This window comes from Coffea arabica, chromosome 1e (genome assembly GCF_036785885.1).
Source record: "Coffea arabica cultivar ET-39 chromosome 1e, Coffea Arabica ET-39 HiFi, whole genome shotgun sequence".
Lineage (NCBI taxonomy): Eukaryota > Viridiplantae > Streptophyta > Magnoliopsida > Gentianales > Rubiaceae > Coffea > Coffea arabica.
Window position 1 is genome coordinate 52,129,597 of NC_092311.1, and position 17,713 is coordinate 52,147,309.

Below are 17,713 nucleotides of genomic sequence, written 5' to 3' on the forward strand. Positions count from 1 at the left end.
ATTTATACTTCCGGATCAAACAAGGGCCGGATCAGCCTTTTTATTTATAAATTTTTTTTTTGTGGTTTGGGGGAGGGGGGGGGGGGGGGGGGGGGGGGGGGGTCAACATGGGTCAGCGTTGTGGCTATAATACTTCCGGTGATAATGATCAAGTATGATTTCGCCTACTCCTCAGTCGTGGTCACTCTACAGTTAAGTGTCCTTTCGTTTATCGTCGGCCGATCTGTGGTTGCAAAAAAAATCTCAAAGATAAGTAAGTAATTATGGCTACGCAAGGTCAAGTGATTACTTGCAAAGGTACTTTTCCTTTGATTTCATTTGATCGTTCATGTTGTTTTGCATTTGATTTTTTTTTTTGGCTGATACTGATGTGGGATCTGGCTGGAAATTTGGCAATGAAAAGCGGCGGTGGCCTGGGAACCCAATAAACCTTTGGTAATCGAGGACGTGCAGGTGGCTCCGCCTCAAGCCGGCGAAGTTCGAGTCAAGATCCTCTACACTGCCCTCTGCCATACAGATGCATACACCTGGAGTGGCAAGGTGAGTATGGATTAAATTCGAGGAAATGGGATGTAGTTTGCTGCTACTGGTCTGATGTTCTTGAGAGAAGATATCCCAAAATTAATGCTGATTGATCTTCAATCTGGGATGCTTGCGGTAAACTTGCAGTGTACAGTATCATAACCTGTGCTGCTGCTGTTTCTGGTATTGTGCTTTGACATTGAGTTCCCTTGGCTCACTTTTCTGACTACCTGTCATTTTGTTTGAAGGATCCTGAGGGTCTCTTCCCATGTATTCTTGGTCATGAGGCTGCAGGGTATGTTCCCCTTTTGTTGTACTTTTCAATGTACTTGGGGGCTTTTGGTTAGGTGAAATGCTGAAGAGGAAACGTTAATACAGTGCTTCCCCTTTTTATTGCCATGGAAATTGCAGAATAGTTGAAAGTGTTGGCGAAGGTGTGACTGAAGTCAAGCCCGGGGACCATGTAATACCTTGTTACCAGGCAGAATGCAGGGAATGCAAGTTCTGCAAGTCGGGAAAGACCAACCTCTGTGGCAAAGTAAGGGCTGCCACAGGAGTTGGAGTTATGATGAATGATCGCAAGAGTCGTTTTTCTATCAATGGGAAACCCATCTATCATTTCATGGGAACTTCAACATTTAGTCAGTACACTGTTGTCCATGATGTTAGTGTTGCAAAGATTGATCCAAATGCTCCTTTGGAGAAAGTATGTCTTCTCGGTTGTGGGGTTCCAACTGGTAAAGCTTTGTTTATTTCTTATAATTATGGTTGTATGCAGACTACATGGAGGGAGTAATTGCGAAGTGCCTACAAAATTCTTACATACTATTTTCGATTTTCTTAAGATGATTTGGATAGCTTTGAATTTTTTGAGAATACCTATATTGATATAAATTTGTGGCGTGTCTTCTCAGACCACCTTTGCTCATGGAAAATGAGGATCTCATGTGTCTAAATTGCTCCTTTTTTTTTTAGCACAAACGGTAGTTGGCTCTCTTATTAGCACAGTAGGTACACAATACAATTCGCTGTCTTCTTTCTCTCTTTCATTACAGTTTGAGTTTTCAACCTTTTGGAATTAAGTTTCAGTGATTTGCATTTTGATCTGCCTGAATTAATGCAGCATACTGGTTAATTGTTGTTGTACACGTCTTTATTTGCCTACACGAAGCATTAGTATCCTCTCATGTGATGTGCCCCTAGTTATTCTATGATGACGTTTAGGTCTTGGAGCTGTTTGGAACACTGCAAAGGTAGAACCAGGTTCCACTGTTGCTATTTTTGGCCTTGGCACTGTAGGGCTTGCTGTAAGTATCTGATAAGTGCTAACTTTATAATGCTGAAATTTGTGTGATTTCCTTGGATAACTCAAGTATTAATCTATAGGTTGCAGAGGGTGCAAAGGCTGCGGGTGCTTCCCGAATCATTGGCTTGGATATAGATAGCACGAAGTTTGATAGAGGTACAGTACAATATTACCCATGTTTCTGGAATTTCTAATAGCGGCTAACACCCTGCTGAGTATTTAAGAATTTGTTTTGTTTCCATTTTTCTTTCTATTGCTAAAGAATAATATTGCCCTTATGAATGTGAGATTGAGACATGTTGGATTCAATGAGAATCCCGGGCTTTTGGGGTTCTTTTTTACAGTGCTGGTTTGAGGGTGATGTTCTACAAGGAGAAAGGGAAAGGGAAAAGAAAAAGCTTTTGCTGCATTTATTTCTTGAAATTACCAACTCTTGGATTGCTGTTATGTAGGGTTTAAATTATCTACCTTTTTGAACTGCCTAAACTATAATTCTTGAATGTTGTTTTCATTGATCGAGTCCAGAACTAGTGATGTTTGTCATCATAAGTTAAAAGTTTTTTCTATTTTTAATTGGCTTTCATTATCAGAGTAGAAGGCACTGTACGGATGACTTTTTGAACTGTTTAATGTAAAATTCTTGAATATTCCTGCTGCTTAATAGCTCAAAAATTAATCATATTTATCACCATAAGTTGGAGATTTTCTTTTAATTGGTAATCATTATGTGATAAACAACTGTCACTCGAACCTGTAACAATTGCAGTGCTGGCATTGGTTTTTCATTGGCACTCTGGAAAAGTTTAATCAGTTTTTGTTTGATAGACAAGTATCCAAGAGTTGCTTTCATCCATTTTTTTTGGCAAAAATGTATGCAGCGAAGAACTTTGGAGTGACAGAATTTATTAATCCAAAAGACCATGAGAAACCCATACAGCAGGTCATTGTGGATGTTACAGATGGGGGCGTTGATTATAGTTTTGAATGCATTGGAAATGTTTCTGTCATGAGAGCTGCCTTGGAATGCTGTCACAAGGTAAATTGTTGTCGATTTGGTTTACTGATCTATGTTACAATCTTGGGGTCATGCACAAGACATCCTACATTCTTTGTACACATTTCAGGTAGAGATGTCAAAATGGATGACTCGGACGGATTTGGACGGGTGATAATTGGGTAATGGGTATAATTGGATCAACCTATTTATACCCATTTAATAAATGGGTGTGGTTATACCCAGTTATCCATTTATGAGTCACTTAAAATTCTACTTATTATTTTTAAAATTTTTTCACATGCTGTTTGACAAGAAATAACGGTATTTTATTGTTATTAGATCAGTAAGAAATTTAAATTTATTTACTTGACTCTCACTAAAAATTGAGTTTAAATATATAATTATTTTTAAATTGATATAAATGGGTGAGCCAATTCAATCCACTATTCACCAATTAAATGGGTACCCATTTAGATCCATTCAAAATTAAGGGGCGAGCCTGGGTAGGTTATATTGATGGGCGGATTGTGATGGACGCCTCTAATTTCAGGGCTGGGGTACATCAGTTATTGTCGGAGTTGCAGCATCTGGTCAAGAGATATCCACTCGTCCGTTTCAGCTTGTGACTGGTCGTGTATGGAAGGGAACAGCATTTGGTGGGTTCAAAAGTCGTTCCCAAGTACCTTGGCTTGTAGACAAGTATATGAAGAAGGTTGGCTCTCCAGAATCTGCGTAGCACGTTGCCAGAGCATTTTATCGTGTCTTTTTTGTCCTGCTTACTGTTTCTTCATATCGCAGGAAATCAAAGTAGACGAGTACATCACCCACAATTTGACGCTTGAGGAGATAAACAAAGCTTTTGATCTGATGCATGACGGTGGTTGCTTGCGCGTTGTGCTTAGTGTGTTCGAGTGAATGAAACAACTTTGGTTGTTTTTGGGTTGTCAGTTTAATAACATTTGAAGCTCTGAACTTTGCTACCCTTTGTCACCTCCACTCTCTTTGAGAAGTTCCAAAAGGGGAGGGGGTGGAACTCTTCTGATGATCTTATCCTCTAAATTTGTTTTGTTACCAAAGGCCCCTTTTTGTCACTGTTAAGACATTTGGGCTTTTTGGTTTTGGCGGCAGGTATCTTGATGAATGTTAATGATCAGGCGAAATATGCCCGTGGTTTTATTCGATGGGGAGTAAACCAAAAGAAGCGTCATTATCTGGTTGAAGTAGGGGTGAGCAAATTCGGTTCTTACCGAATTCATAACCGATTTCAAATTCAATTCGGTAATTTGAAATCGGGAATTTGGTAATTTGGTACAAATTCGGTACGTACCAAATTCACCGAATTCTAATATGGTATGAAATAGGTAATGAGATTATGAATTAGGTAATAACCGATTTCGCATTTAAATTCGGTAATTGAAATCGGGTACCGCATTACTGCATTCGAATTACCAAATTGGTATATAAAATTATATAATATATAGATAAATGCTATTTGGTATTAGTATATACTACTAATACTTTATTATATTATATAGGTAAATGCTATTAATAATAATTAGTATATGGTATTATCAATTTATCATCATATCATATACTTATAATAATAATAATATATAATAATGTACAATATATTATTTTAGTATTTGTTAATTGTTATATGACTATAATAATACAAATATATAGTAATACATAACAATATAAGATAACTATAATACTTATTATTTTATACATGAGTAACATGACTAGAATTAGATAATAATTAACACATATATGTATAATACTAAATATTAAACAATAAACATAATTAGTAATTAAATTTAGATATTGGTAATTTGATACATCATTCATGTTTGAATTATTGAATATTTGAATGCGTAATCTCTAACTTGCAAGTATTAGTGTACTCTACATATTTAACATAAAAATTCATATTATCTATTCACTAATCTTAATTCTTAAGACTTTAAGTATAGATAAGACAACTAAGTAGTTAGCAGTGTAAGTGAATGCATATGAATTGCAAATCAATGTACTAGTGTATTGACTTTCACAATAATATATGTAAGTAAATAAATTTTATTTTGATTTGAAATAAATTATAAGTTTGTAAGTAATATAACTTATCATTACTCATTGTAATTTGTAAGTTTGTAACTAATATTACTTATTATTAATCATTGTAAATTATAAATTCATAAATTATCACTAATCATTGTACAATCTAAGGTTTATTCTAGTTTAAATTAATCACTTTTTATGTGTTCCTTAAATCATAGACTAATGATTTTAGGCATAAGTTATCAAATAAGTTAAAATTCATATTATCTATTTACTAATCTTAGACTAAGGATTCTAGTTATAAGTGATCAAATAAATGCCAATTAAACCACAAAATGATTAGAACATAAGTAATGTGTTCAATTATGAATAAATTTGGGGATCAAATCAGTAATAATTTATAAATCATTGAGGAGCATAATGAATGTATTATAATTTAGGAGCCCCAATTTGTAAATTAAAAAGTACACATTTAGGAGCATAATGAATCTAATAATTTGGATGTTGATTTCCTTTGAATTGGTGTTGTAGGCTACTAGGCTTGTAGCCTGTAAGTTTGCAATTAGAATTAGTTTGCAATTAGCCTCATAGCCTGTAAGGTGTACGGAAGCAGCGTTGCAAACTTAAGCTGATAACAGGGTATTTTTATCTTTTTTTTTTAATAGATGAATTCGGTTAAACCGAATTCATTACCGTTTTCGAATTTGAAATCGGTTGCGGAATGAATTCGGTTATGCCCAATTCGAAATTGAAAACGATTTAAATTTTTACAGGTAGAATAACCGAATTCACCGAATTCAGTGCACCGAACTACCGAATTTGCACCGAATGCACACCCCTAGGTTGAACCCACCCACAAGAACTTTGGGTGAGTTCATAGTTGACATGAGTTAATTGTCGGTCAGTCTTATTGTCAATGCACAGATTATGACTCCGTACGTACAAGAACGACGCTCGCTCACTACTTTTGTATATGAACATTAAGCATGTTAAAATTTCACCAGCGTAAGACAACCAGAGAGTGGAATGGTCTTGTATTCACGATAAGTAGTAGTTTTTTTTTTTTGCCTGTCGAGGAACAAACATTTGAGGAACAACTTCGACCAAAAAAAAAAAAAGGGAAAAAGATTTGAGGAGGATAGGGGTAGGAGTTTAAACCGTAAAGCTGAAGCTGTGGTGAGGTGAGGTAAACAATTCAAACAGGCACTGGATTCCCACCGGGCTTTTCCATCTTCCTTCCACTTTCGAGGGATGTGTTGTAGTCATCGTCTTCATAAGCGTACCCACCGTGGCTGGTAAGATCCATTCCTGCCATCTCGTCCTCCGCAGATATCCTCAGAAGTCCAAGTTTGCCCAGTATCCAGAACAACGTTCCCATGGTAACACCCACCCAAACAGTGATCACTGCAATCTGCACAAGATGAGCTGCCATTAACCTTCCACCACCGCCCATCAGCAGTCCGTATGGCCTCCCTGTCCCTGGTTGGCCCGGGTACACCTCATTCACATACTCCTTCCTTGCAAACAGTGCTGTGAACAGAATGCCCCACGCACCACAGCCAGCATGAAGTTGCGCGGCCTCCAGGGGATCATCATACCCTACTCTCTCAGCTAATTTGTTAAACCCAATCAGCACCCAAGCAGCAACAAACCCACAAAGGACTGCTGCCCACGGATCAACAACCGAACAACCCCCGGTGATGGCTGCAAACCCACCAAGCAAACCATTGCAAACATCCGTGAGATTCCAGTGGCCCACGAGTAACCTTTTCCCAAACAAAGTCGTCAACGCAGCGGAGCATCCCGCTAGTGTGGTGGTGACTGCGGTCCTCCCAATAGCACTCCATTGTCCGTAATAACTTCCACTTTTCCCGTAAGCCTTCAGGATATTGATAAAAGACCCTGCATTGAAACCATACCACCCGAACCATAGCAACAGAGTACCCAAAACCACAAGCGTCCCGCTGTGCCCGCGCATGGTTACGGGCTTTCCGGAATGATCAAAACGGCCAATGCGAGGACCTTCAATGAGCGCACCGCACAATCCTGCGATACCCCCGACCATATGAACAACCCCCGACCCTGCAAAATCAATCACCCCAGATCCGAACAGGAGGCCGTTGGTCCTGGCGGCACTCGCCCAGCCATCGCTAGACCAGAACCAGTGTGACACCACTGGGTAAACGAGGCCGGTCAAGAATGAAGAGTAAATCAAATACGAAACGAATTGGGTTCTTTCTGCTATTGATCCACTCGTGATCCCCGCGGCAGCTATGGCAAAACACCATTGGTAAAGGAAGTAGCTGTAGTCAGAAGACTCGTTAGGGAAGTTCTCGAGTCCGAAGTGATGATGGCCGATGAAACCGTTTGATGGGCTACCGAAGGCCAAGGCAAAGCCAAAGAGGTAGTAGAAGAGTCCACCGGCTGCGGCATCCAGGACATTAGTGAGCATGATGTTCATGGTGTTCTTTGCCCGGACTGAGCCCGCGCAAAGCATGGCGAAGCCCAGTTGCATGGCGAAGACCAGGTAAGAGGAGAAGAGGAGGTACGTGGTGTCCACTGCAAATGCAGTGTCCGTAAACCTGTCGTGGACAGTGTTGAAGTTGTTGCATATGTACTCGGCTGCGGCTGTGGCGTTTGTGGCTCCCCCGCCTAGGAATGAGCTGAGGTTGGCTGCCGAGCAGCCGGCTGACGCCATGGCAAATGTTTGTTGTTCTGGTGTTGTCCGTATTGGTATTTAGCAACCTACTGTGACTGTGATTGCGATACAAGTTTATTGAATCCCAGGAGGGGTTTATCGGCTCTAATTTTATAGAGTTGAGAGGGAGGCAGTGGAACAACTTGAATCTGAGGAGAGATTCCAAGGTCGAATTTGAACGAGGCCGGGATAACCATTTGCTATGCGATATTCTTGGAGATTCTTCAGGGTGAGTGAATGAAGGAGTCTAGGAAGATTGGGAGACGCCATGCGAAACTGAAATTAATTGGAAAGAATCTAATCTAAGACCACCTTATGGGTCTTGCACAAAGTAATTTAGTACTACTATTTACCATAGTTAGTAGGGTATAATACGAGATAGTATATATATTCGGACGTGAATAATGTGTGGATATATTTGAAAGTTATGAAACTAAAATTACAGATAAATTTACTATAGTTTCCGAAGATTTTGCCACGTTTATGCCAAATTTGAACTTATTTTTGTGTATGAAACGTTAAATTTATCAAAATTTTACCATCTTATTACTTAAATAAGTATGAATCTACATCTATTATGATATACATCTTATTACTTAAGGCTATTTTTACAACCTTAACCATAACGAAAGCCCTCTGGGCAGTCGAAAGCCCAACAACTACTCACATTAGCGTTTCAAGTTAGACGCGTGATCGAGAATTCTTCTCTGACAAATCCAGTAAATTGCAGCAGATACTCCTCCGTGTCCATGTTCCGGATTAAATACTCTCCTAGTATTATATTTATTAAATGCGTGCTCTATTCAATCCTGAGGGGTCGGTCAAAATGTTGTGCACCAGGAAACCAATACGGAGTAAATTCTTGAATTATGATGAAAAAAAAAAGAGTTTCTACAAGTAAGGCTATTGGTGGAGGCGTTTCTAAAATGAGGTTGTTCGCATTTGTTGAATGCGAACTTACTTAGCTCGCATTGCCAAATGCGAGCTAGGATACATTTTTTTTTAAAAAAAAAAGTACCTCGCATTTCTCTGTCTCTTTCACCTAAACCCAAAAACAGAGCTCCGTTCTTTACGTCAAACATTCGGCATTCAAATCCATAAGTAGAGGGGCAGAAATTGGAACGAAACTTTGCACATCCAGCTCACTCTCTCGTCTTTTGCGTAGCTAGACACCAGTCCAAGCTTCCAAGAGGAAATTGCCCAAAATCCCTCAATCTCTTTCTTTCTCGTCGGTTGTTGTCCGCCATTGTTGAGCTTCCACCAGACGCCATTTGCACCCCAACCAGCTGCCATTTCTGCCTCAGCAGTCATCCCCAACCAATTTTGTGACCCTTTGCGCTGCACATTTTCTTTTCCATTCGCAAATGGCTTTCAAATTCGTGGCTGTGCATCGCAAATTGTCTCTGAAGTATGTGGCTTTGTGACTATCCTGTCTGGAACATTCCTCCTCCACAAGACCAAGGACATGGGAGGTGTAAGCAGCACTAGTAACACGCCGGTGCCATCTCTGGTATTCCTGGCATCACGCTAGAATTCTGCGGTCTGAGCTTTGAGATGAGATCGCATTCTGCGGTCTGCGGTCTGAGCACAGTGACCTCGCATTTAAGAGATGCGAGGTCTGGTTTTCTTTTTTCTTTTTTTTTTTTTTTTTGGATTTCGTTGGAGGAAAATTCAAGAGACTTCGCATTCAGCAAATGCGAGTTCCCTCAACTCGCATTTGCTGAATGCGAAGATCCCTTGGACAGAACCCCACACTCAAAATGCCCCCTTCGTAGAATTTTTTTAAAATTCATCATAATTTTATAAATTTCTCAACCAATACGAGGAGGACGCAACTTTCTTTCTTGTGTACTCCATAAATTAAGAAGAATTGCTCTTTTTTTTTTTTTTTGAGTAATAAGAAGAATTGCTCCTGCAGCATCCTTCCACGGAACAACTAATTAATAATGTCTAATGTACACTGAATAATTGGCGAGACAATTCTTGCCAGCGATCAAAATCAACTCATGAGGTAGGAAAAACAACATACAATAATTAATTAATAATTTTTTTTTTTTTTAAAAAAAAAAAAACCCGGAAAACGCATCAACCCCCCGCTGGAAGTGTATTATTTACCAAAATGAGCTTGGTGGAGGAGCCCAATTACCAGATTTGAACTCTTTATAGAAACTGGACTTCTTTGAAACAACGTAGAATACTGCGCAAAACAACAGAAAATGTACATCAGAGATGCGTTTAAAAAAGCAAAGCTTGAATGATGAATCGTCTTTGTTTCCAAGATAGAGTGCTCATCTTCACAGAATCGTCTTCAAAGTAAAAAAATAAATAAAAAAATAAATAAAATCATACCAGGTATGCCGGGGACAACAAGATTTGGTTCTTTTAGGACATCATAAAGTCGCCTCCTTTCATTTACCTTGATCCATCTCATACCACCACCTAAAAATCATTTCACCAAGTCAAACCCAAGAGAAATGCTTTAACTGGAAACGAATACTTGTGTATGGATTCAACTTAGTTCGCTAAGGAATAATAGCAACACGTTTTCAGCTTGTATTAATTAACAGGCAGGTAGAGCAACATACCTCCTAGAACAGTAGTACTACTTGATTCCTCAGCAGCATCATTTTCCTCGATATCAAACTTTTCCAAATTAGCAGCAGCTGTCCCATCTGCGAGACAATGAAAGATTTCTCTCTTGGATAAACGAACTCCAGAGTCAGCCTGTTAAATCAACTTTCAGCTTAAGAAAAAAGAAAGACCAAGATAATACACATCAACATATTAACAAATTACCCCAAGGGAACATATAACAATCATGCTCATAAGCTGAACAACCTTGAAGAATATATCTATCAGACCCTCTTTAAGTTCTTCCAGATATCCTTTTTCAGAAGCCGCATAGCAACAATTTATTAAGAGTTTACTGGAAGGACGATAAGGCAGTTTCAGGGACCGCAAAAGAGAATTTATCCAAACATGAGACGAGGTCTTGAAGATAACTATAAAGGGAGATTATCAGTCATCCAATGTCATTACAATTCAGAGATTGATTTAATGGTAGCACAGAACAGAAAGTAACTACAAGGCACCCTGAACTACCACAACTTCTTTCAGTCACTCGGGAAGCCAATGAGCTCACAAATGCCAAAGGACTTGTCAAAGGGTACATATACCTACTGAAAAACTTTAATATTATCAGATATTGGAAAGAAAAATTGAACAAATTTTCTTCTAAACAATGTGCAGAAGCCCACCAGAAATACTGTCCACTTACATCGAGTGAGTTGCAGATCTTACGAGTCAAATCAAAAGCTTTATTTTAGCAACATACACAGATGTATCAAGAGTGGCAGAAAATATCATACCTCATAGTACAACTCAAGAGCATCACGTGTATAAGCATGCTCATTATCCCATGGCAAAGGAGGAGAACTTTCTGAAAACATGTAGGGAAGCTAAGGATCACCCAAGAAGTTCATCAATCGATAACAAAAAGTTCACATTAGTGGTCCAAAGAGAGCAGCATATAAACTTGACAAAAAACGATGTCAAAGTAAAAAGGATATTTCGTCCAAGTGAGTTGAAAACATGTCAGTCTCACAAAAGTCCTCAATAAAGTCACTGGACATAACCTCTGCATACAGGAGAAGAACAGGCCAATGCAGGATATTATTCTTGTCCAAAGTTGGCTTTTTCACACCAGTGAGTTCTTGATACAAAGCCTTCCCAATTTTTATTTTTCTTTCTTCAAAGGCAGAGATCATATCCTACATATTTTACACAAGAAGGTTCAAACACTATTTAGGATTGACACAAGATTTCTTTAACTAAAAAAGGCTCATAGATTTGAGACCTTAACAGCTGTAACAGACTTGGAAACTTCAGCCTTACGGCGATCCTGCTCGGACTTCAGTAGATCAATTTGACCAGCTAGCTTGTTTAGTTCTTCATTTTCTGGTGATAGCTCAAGCCCTTTTTCACAATATGATTTTGCTTCAGCCAACAGACTCAAGGACATCGAAGCTTTGACTGCTCTGTAAAATGCCTGAAGAAGTAATACATAATAAACATCCATGACATCTAAAAAAGAAATACACGAGCCAACGTAAGCCAGAGCCAATAAGCCTGAACCAGAAAATGGACTTACAGATAAACAACCTTAACATTTGTTGGGGAAAGTTTGATAGCTTCCTCAGCATCCTGGAGAGCACGTCTATAATTTCCCAAGAGCAAATTGACATGGGCTCTATTGCAATAGAGGATTGACTGCTCTGCATCACTTAAAGCCTTCTGACTAATAGCCCTGGTGTAACAGTCAATGGCATCTGAATAGTGCTTCTTCCCCTTCTTCACATATTCATTTCCATTTTCCTGCAGACAACTGACCCAGATCAAAAATTTATTCTTATGCATGTACTCTTATGTATGCACTCTGCTAAATTGATGGAGAAATTAGTGAATACGCAACTTTAGGTTTTGTATATTGAACCACCCCTTGAACGGCAAGCGACGGGGGCTTATCCAGGGGGAGTTTGGGTGAGTAAACAATATTCAAATTCTAAGTATCTCCTTCAAATATTGAATCTTTTTTTCTGAACTTACATCTGAAATCGAATCTCCAACAGCAAAGTAATAGTCCAAGTGACCAAAAGGACCAAGAACAAAACCCAATTGGAAGCCCCCCCCCCCTCCCCCCCGCCCGCCGCGGCGGAAAGAAAGAACAGATGAACCAGGAAAAAACAAAATAAAACAAAAGAAAGACAAAAGCTCCGAATAAATAAGGCAAGCAAGAGGAAGAGAAACCTTGAGTTCGATAGCAGTAGATTGTTTGAGGGCAGAGATGGCTTCAAGGTCTACAACCTCGCTCTCTGTTTTGGGTTCAGAGCCCGCCTCCATCCACAGCGCCATCTTGGCTTTCTTTGAATACTCTACTACCTAAACCCGATCACTCAGCAGGTCGCTCGCTCCCCGAAAACAAACCTTCGTCAGTATACACTATACAAACCCCCACACACACTCACACTCGGAATTACCATTTGACGAAAGCCATCGAAGGCAGCGCTCCTTAAGAATTATAGTACTGGTATTTGACAAGAGAACCCGGAAGCAAGAAAGAGCCTTCAAATTTGAGATGGGGTGTGACTTTTGGATTGGGCGGATCTTTCTAGACACTTTTGACGGCCCATTTTCAAATCGATTTGGATAATGTGGAGGGATTAACCCAGAAAACAACTACAAAATTGCCTTCTCTCTCTCTCTCTCTTTGCTACTAATTGCTAATTTGCCATTCGTTGCAGTAAATTAATTATGCTAACTGTGCCCGATTAGTTGATGTTATTAAGCTAAGGTCATAGCCGAGTTCAGTTGCTTATTCGTCTTTGTTTCAAGAAGCTGTCCCTCGTACCAAAAGATCCTCAGATTATCACCGTTCCTGTGTAATTTACCTAATAAAAAAACACGCAAAAATCCTACCCAGCGTCAAAGCAAACGGAACAGCTTCAATAAGACTGAGGAGCAAAAAAAGTTAGTGCTCAATGGATAGGCTGACAAAGTCTAGAATAATTCAATTAATATACAACTAACTTTACAAAAGCTACCAGCCTCTGTACAGAAACCTTCGACGGCAAGGGCAATCTCTGCAACTCGTCCGCAACACCACCACCACCCACCCCCCCAAAAAATTTTTTTTCCCCGGGGCGGGGTCGAAAGCAGGATTGTAGAACAAACGTAGGTGAAGCTTCACCAAAAGCTAAAAGTCGAAGAGAAGACCAGCATCTATAGTAGCAGCTTCAGGAGAGAAAACATTAAGCTCGGGAGGCACCGGAACTTCCAAAGCACCCAAAGCAGACTGATTTTCAAACATCCAGGAGTCCAAATGGAAATCCAATGGTGCAGAATTGGCGCTCCCATATAATTGTGAACCAACATCAGCATTGACTGCCGGCTCATCTCTCTGCACTGCGTTTTCTAGCCGGTTGTACTCATCAGCAAGAGGTTGTTGGCCGTGGCTAGGAGTACTGTCCCAACCAAAGCCAAATTCAGCACAACTTGGATGCAAAGTACTTCGAGTTTGATTACCTTGTTTAAATGTATCTTCCCCATGACTTGATAAAGAAGCGACTTGACCGCATTCTTGCGGTAAATGCAGCAACGGATTGTCAAAGCCACTATCAGCATTTGGCTGAGTAGGAAAAGCACCTTCAAAGCAGTTGCTCATGTTGGCCCACGAGGTTACAAGGGATTCAGAAGGAACAGGATCTTGAGAGAATCTTGTATCATTAGGATTGGTAGTTGTTAGGGGTTGAAAAGGAAATGAATTATCGAAGGGACAGTCCCAATTTGGCTGCGCGGCAACCCCAGGTTGTGTAGGCATTGGATTAGTGATGCTGAAGTCGCCATACATTTGAGAAGACAATTGACGCTGAGGACCCACTGTACTTGTATCTATACTGCTCCCATGTGTTTGACGTAACATCTGAGGATGAGACGGTGGATGATTTGCAGTTCCATTGGCCATGTTTATCACAGCTGGTAAGCTGGACATTCTAGTAGCCATACCACCAACAATTGCCTTGGAGGAATCTTCAAAGGTACTAATCACTGGAGTCACAGAGTCTAACCACCTTGTCGTAGAAGGATGGCTTCTGGTAGACTGATATCCATGGCTGGCTCTGGATGAATTATTACAGTACCTATTAGCTGGTAATACATCCCCACATGTTCTTGTCCTTTTTAATTGTACATGAGAAATGTAGCGAGTGCCTGTGTTGCCAGCACTGTGTCTCCTGTCACCAGGGATAGGATGACTATATGTACTCCGCAACTGTGGAGAGACGCTCGTATAATTTCCAGACTGTTGGCTTCTACCATGATTTATGTTATTTTGTGTGCCATTAATAGATGGCATAGAAGAAAGCTGATGCGCAGCTTGGGTAAATAATTGATTCTGTAATGAAGGATCAGAGGGCAATGGTGGAGCTAGTCCTGTGGAAAAAGAAGTATCAGGAGCCACGGGTGGAGCTTCATCATTTTTCTTTGAACTTTTCCTCTGGGATTTCCAGAACTCCTCTTTGTCAGTAGCATGACAATGGTCAATACTGGAGATGCCGGTGCTCCAGTGAAGACAGGGAGCAAGTGAGTCACAAACATAACAATGGCACTGAAGTTAAAAGAAACTATGAATCAAAAGAGTAGCATGTGCTGAAAAACGAAGGTAAGCGGACAAATCTAAAAGAAGAAGGCTACAGAAGAAATATTACCTGCTCACAATGCCTATCATGTGGAGTAGAATTAAAGGGGAATTTGACACAAAGATGGCGTGCATGAGGATAATCTCTACATGCAACCTGCAAGAAAAACAAAAGTCAAACAGAAGAAACCTGCACCAGGAAAAGTTCCCATAAATCCATGTATACAAAGTACAAAACTGAAGCAAATTTCCAGATGTACATCCAGATTTCAAGATACAAAAAACTGTGTAGAACAAATTATACTGCTGACATACATTAGTCAAAATATTACCGAAAAACTTAAGAACCTCACCTACCATTTTAAGTAGATCTGACATGAATATAAAAATCAGAATACTAAGTGTAAGAAACAAAGATTTTCCTGTACGGTTCATAAGACAATCTATGAAGTTTCCACTGATCAACATGACTAAATGTTGACTGCTATTGAGAACTCTGTTCAGACTGCCTTTAAATTTACAAGGTTAGAATGAAATCCTTTGTCCTAAATAGATGCCGCATATCAGGTATTGCATCAAATACAGCTTCCACAAAAAAGAAACCGCAGAATGAAATCAAGCTCGCATTCCAAGATCAGAACTTACAAATGCAAAAATTCCCCATTTCAGCATCTAAGGTATATAACAATTTGAAACCCCTCCCACCCACCCCCCCCCCCTCCCCTCCCCTCCCCTCCCCCCCCCCTCCCCCCCAAAAAAAATCAAAGGCGCACAACTTAGGCTATATAAACATGCATACATCAAGCAATAATATTGAAGCCAAAGTAAAATAAGAACAGCATTCGTAAAGAGAAAAGTTAATCACGAAAAAGCAAATGTACAAGACAATGCAGTAACAACTTCAGTAAATTTAATTCAGGAAATTTATATTCACAACCAATTACATCCGACCCATGACGTATCATTTCATAGTTGTTATTGTGGACATGAGAGAGAAAAACAAGGATATTCCATTTTCAATGGGGAAGCATTACATTAATTACAAAACCCAATCATAACCAAGTCCAGATGTCATATCCAATTTTATTGTGAAAAAATGGCAAGAAAGATGAGTATGAAAGATGCAACAAGTATTCATTAACAAGCAAGGACATTTTTCCCCTCGTTTATATAGGGCGCAGAAAGAACAGTTGACCTTTCATGGCTCACATTCAAAGCCAAGTTCATCCTTGAGTCATCCTCCTTTATGACTCTGAAGAAACTGTGCCTGACCGCATCTTGAGAACATCATCATAATAAAGCACACAATAAGTACGACATCAAACAATTCTGTTCTCATAATTCCCAAAACTGTTCATTCGTAAATTACTAACTACTTTTTCCTCATATTCTCAACTAGTATAGACTGCAGGCGAGTCTGTCTAGGAGACAATATTTCTTGAATGAAAATTAAGACAGGAGATTTTTGTTTTAGGAGTTTGTAATGCTCACAGTTCATTAGCCAGAAACACACAACCAACACACAGAACAGGTAAATTCACTCTTAACGAAAAAAAGAATCATAATATAAAGATTGAAAGAAGACCATGCCGGTTGTTATCTCCCAAATAAAAGTTTGTCTGTCAGGACCATAGGTAGCTAAGACGTATGCTGGAGACAGATATTCAGTAGCTTAATGATATCTTCTTGCATCTTCATATCTTCAAGTAATCAGACGTAAGTGCACTAGTAATTCCAACTCCATTCAACCTATTAAGTAATTTTTGTAACACAAATGCGTAACTACTGGGATTAAAATGTCTCACTCTTAAATGAAAAAACATAATATTCCTTACTGCTTCCCCAATTTACTCGTCAAAACAGTTCACTTTTTCTTAGGCAATGAGGAACAAGAACAACCATCTCAGCTCTAAAGCGGCAATTTTTTTTTTCAAATGAAAAATATCAAGAGTGTAGAAATACATCCAAGAATTTAACCATGGTGATAGAAGGAACAGCAGCAATACCTGGCCCTTTTCGCTAACAACAAGCAATTCGTCGGGATCATCCTCTCTTTTATCGTTTTCAATAGCAACCGGCGCATCCGGGTCAGCTTCCAAGACTACACAGTCATCATCATCAACTTTATCTACACATTTTACTGAAGGCTTTGGCCTGAATTTGGGCTTGGCAATAACCTCACCCACCACCACCACCTCATCGGAATCATCCATTTCTTTATCTACCTTATCCAATAGCTCTGATATCCAATCACTGTCATCTCGACACCCGCCGCAGCCGGCAGCGGACATGTTATCTCCCCAACCAACATCTTCATCGGAGCTTATATCCAGTACAACCGTCTCCTGCGCAGCCATTGCAACCTTGGAAGTAACTCAGAAATCTTTCACCCAATTTATTGTTCTGTATTCCCACAGATAAATTACATAAATGTAGAAAGAAATAAAATAGAGAAACTTTACTACATCTGTGAGATCAAGGAGCAACAAAGATCGAAATTTGACAAGGGTTTTGATTTGTGAATACTGAGAAAAAAATTAGGGTTCGTGAGTGAGCCTGTGACAGTGAAATTCAAATGTTGGCAGTTTTTTTTCCCCTTTGAGCGAGCATTAAATTGGAAAGTGTTTTTCTGAGAGACCCAACGAGATTGCTGAAAATAACTTAGGGAATGGATGGGGGGTGGTTTGGTAGACTAGGGTTTGTTGGTAGCGTCATCGGTGGATGAGTCACAGACTCGTGAGTCGCGTCGTGACTCGGGAGAGTCTTGCTGCCGCCACTCGCTCTGGAGGAAAGAAGGATTGACGATGACGAATTCAGGAATCAGGACTTGCTGCTTAGGTTACGACTTACGAGGCAAGCGTGGGGAATTACGCTGTCAGTTCGCTGGTGCCTGGTGGGAGTTTCGGACTTCCACTTCCCCGTTTCCGTTAACCAAATTAG

The 17,713-nt window shown here is 39.7% G+C and overlaps 4 protein-coding genes across 5 annotated transcripts; 1 reads left to right on the forward strand and 3 right to left on the reverse strand.

The window, feature by feature from the left end:
• The first annotated feature begins 109 nt into the window (after positions 1–109).
• Positions 110–4,003, forward strand: LOC140013540 (alcohol dehydrogenase class-3). Its single transcript, XM_072062850.1, has 9 exons — positions 110–297; positions 404–540; positions 771–817; positions 934–1,259; positions 1,747–1,829; positions 1,909–1,984; positions 2,707–2,864; positions 3,376–3,537; positions 3,624–4,003. Exons 1-9 carry the CDS (start codon positions 264–266, stop codon positions 3,738–3,740), a joined length of 1,140 nt encoding a protein of 379 aa, XP_071918951.1. The 5' UTR covers positions 110–263; the 3' UTR covers positions 3,741–4,003.
• A 1,951-nt stretch (positions 4,004–5,954) lies between these two features.
• Positions 5,955–7,830, reverse strand: LOC140021600 (ammonium transporter 1 member 1-like). Its single transcript, XM_072072834.1, has one exon. It carries the CDS (start codon positions 7,579–7,581, stop codon positions 6,079–6,081), a length of 1,503 nt encoding a protein of 500 aa, XP_071928935.1. The 5' UTR covers positions 7,582–7,830; the 3' UTR covers positions 5,955–6,078.
• A 599-nt stretch (positions 7,831–8,429) lies between these two features.
• On the reverse strand, positions 8,430–12,729 carry LOC113714371 (uncharacterized). Its single transcript, XM_072062865.1, has 8 exons — positions 12,388–12,729; positions 11,743–11,955; positions 11,438–11,629; positions 11,149–11,351; positions 10,950–11,028; positions 10,167–10,305; positions 9,931–10,020; positions 8,430–9,778 (listed from the first exon to the last, which is right to left on the reverse strand). The coding sequence occupies exons 1-8, from the start codon at positions 12,490–12,492 to the stop codon at positions 9,693–9,695; spliced, it is 1,107 nt and encodes a 368-aa protein (XP_071918966.1). The 5' UTR covers positions 12,493–12,729; the 3' UTR covers positions 8,430–9,692.
• Positions 12,730–13,062: 333 nt separating this feature from the next.
• On the reverse strand, positions 13,063–17,713 carry LOC140013544 (uncharacterized). Of its 2 annotated transcripts, none has more exons than XM_072062855.1 (3): positions 16,780–17,713; positions 14,844–14,930; positions 13,063–14,743 (listed from the first exon to the last, which is right to left on the reverse strand). In XM_072062855.1, the coding sequence occupies exons 1-3, from the start codon at positions 17,128–17,130 to the stop codon at positions 13,334–13,336; spliced, it is 1,848 nt and encodes a 615-aa protein (XP_071918956.1). In that variant the 5' UTR covers positions 17,131–17,713; the 3' UTR covers positions 13,063–13,333. The 2 variants fall into 2 exon arrangements, with proteins under 2 accessions (XP_071918956.1, XP_071918960.1); XM_072062859.1 differs by having other exon boundaries at positions 13,063–14,681; positions 16,780–16,991.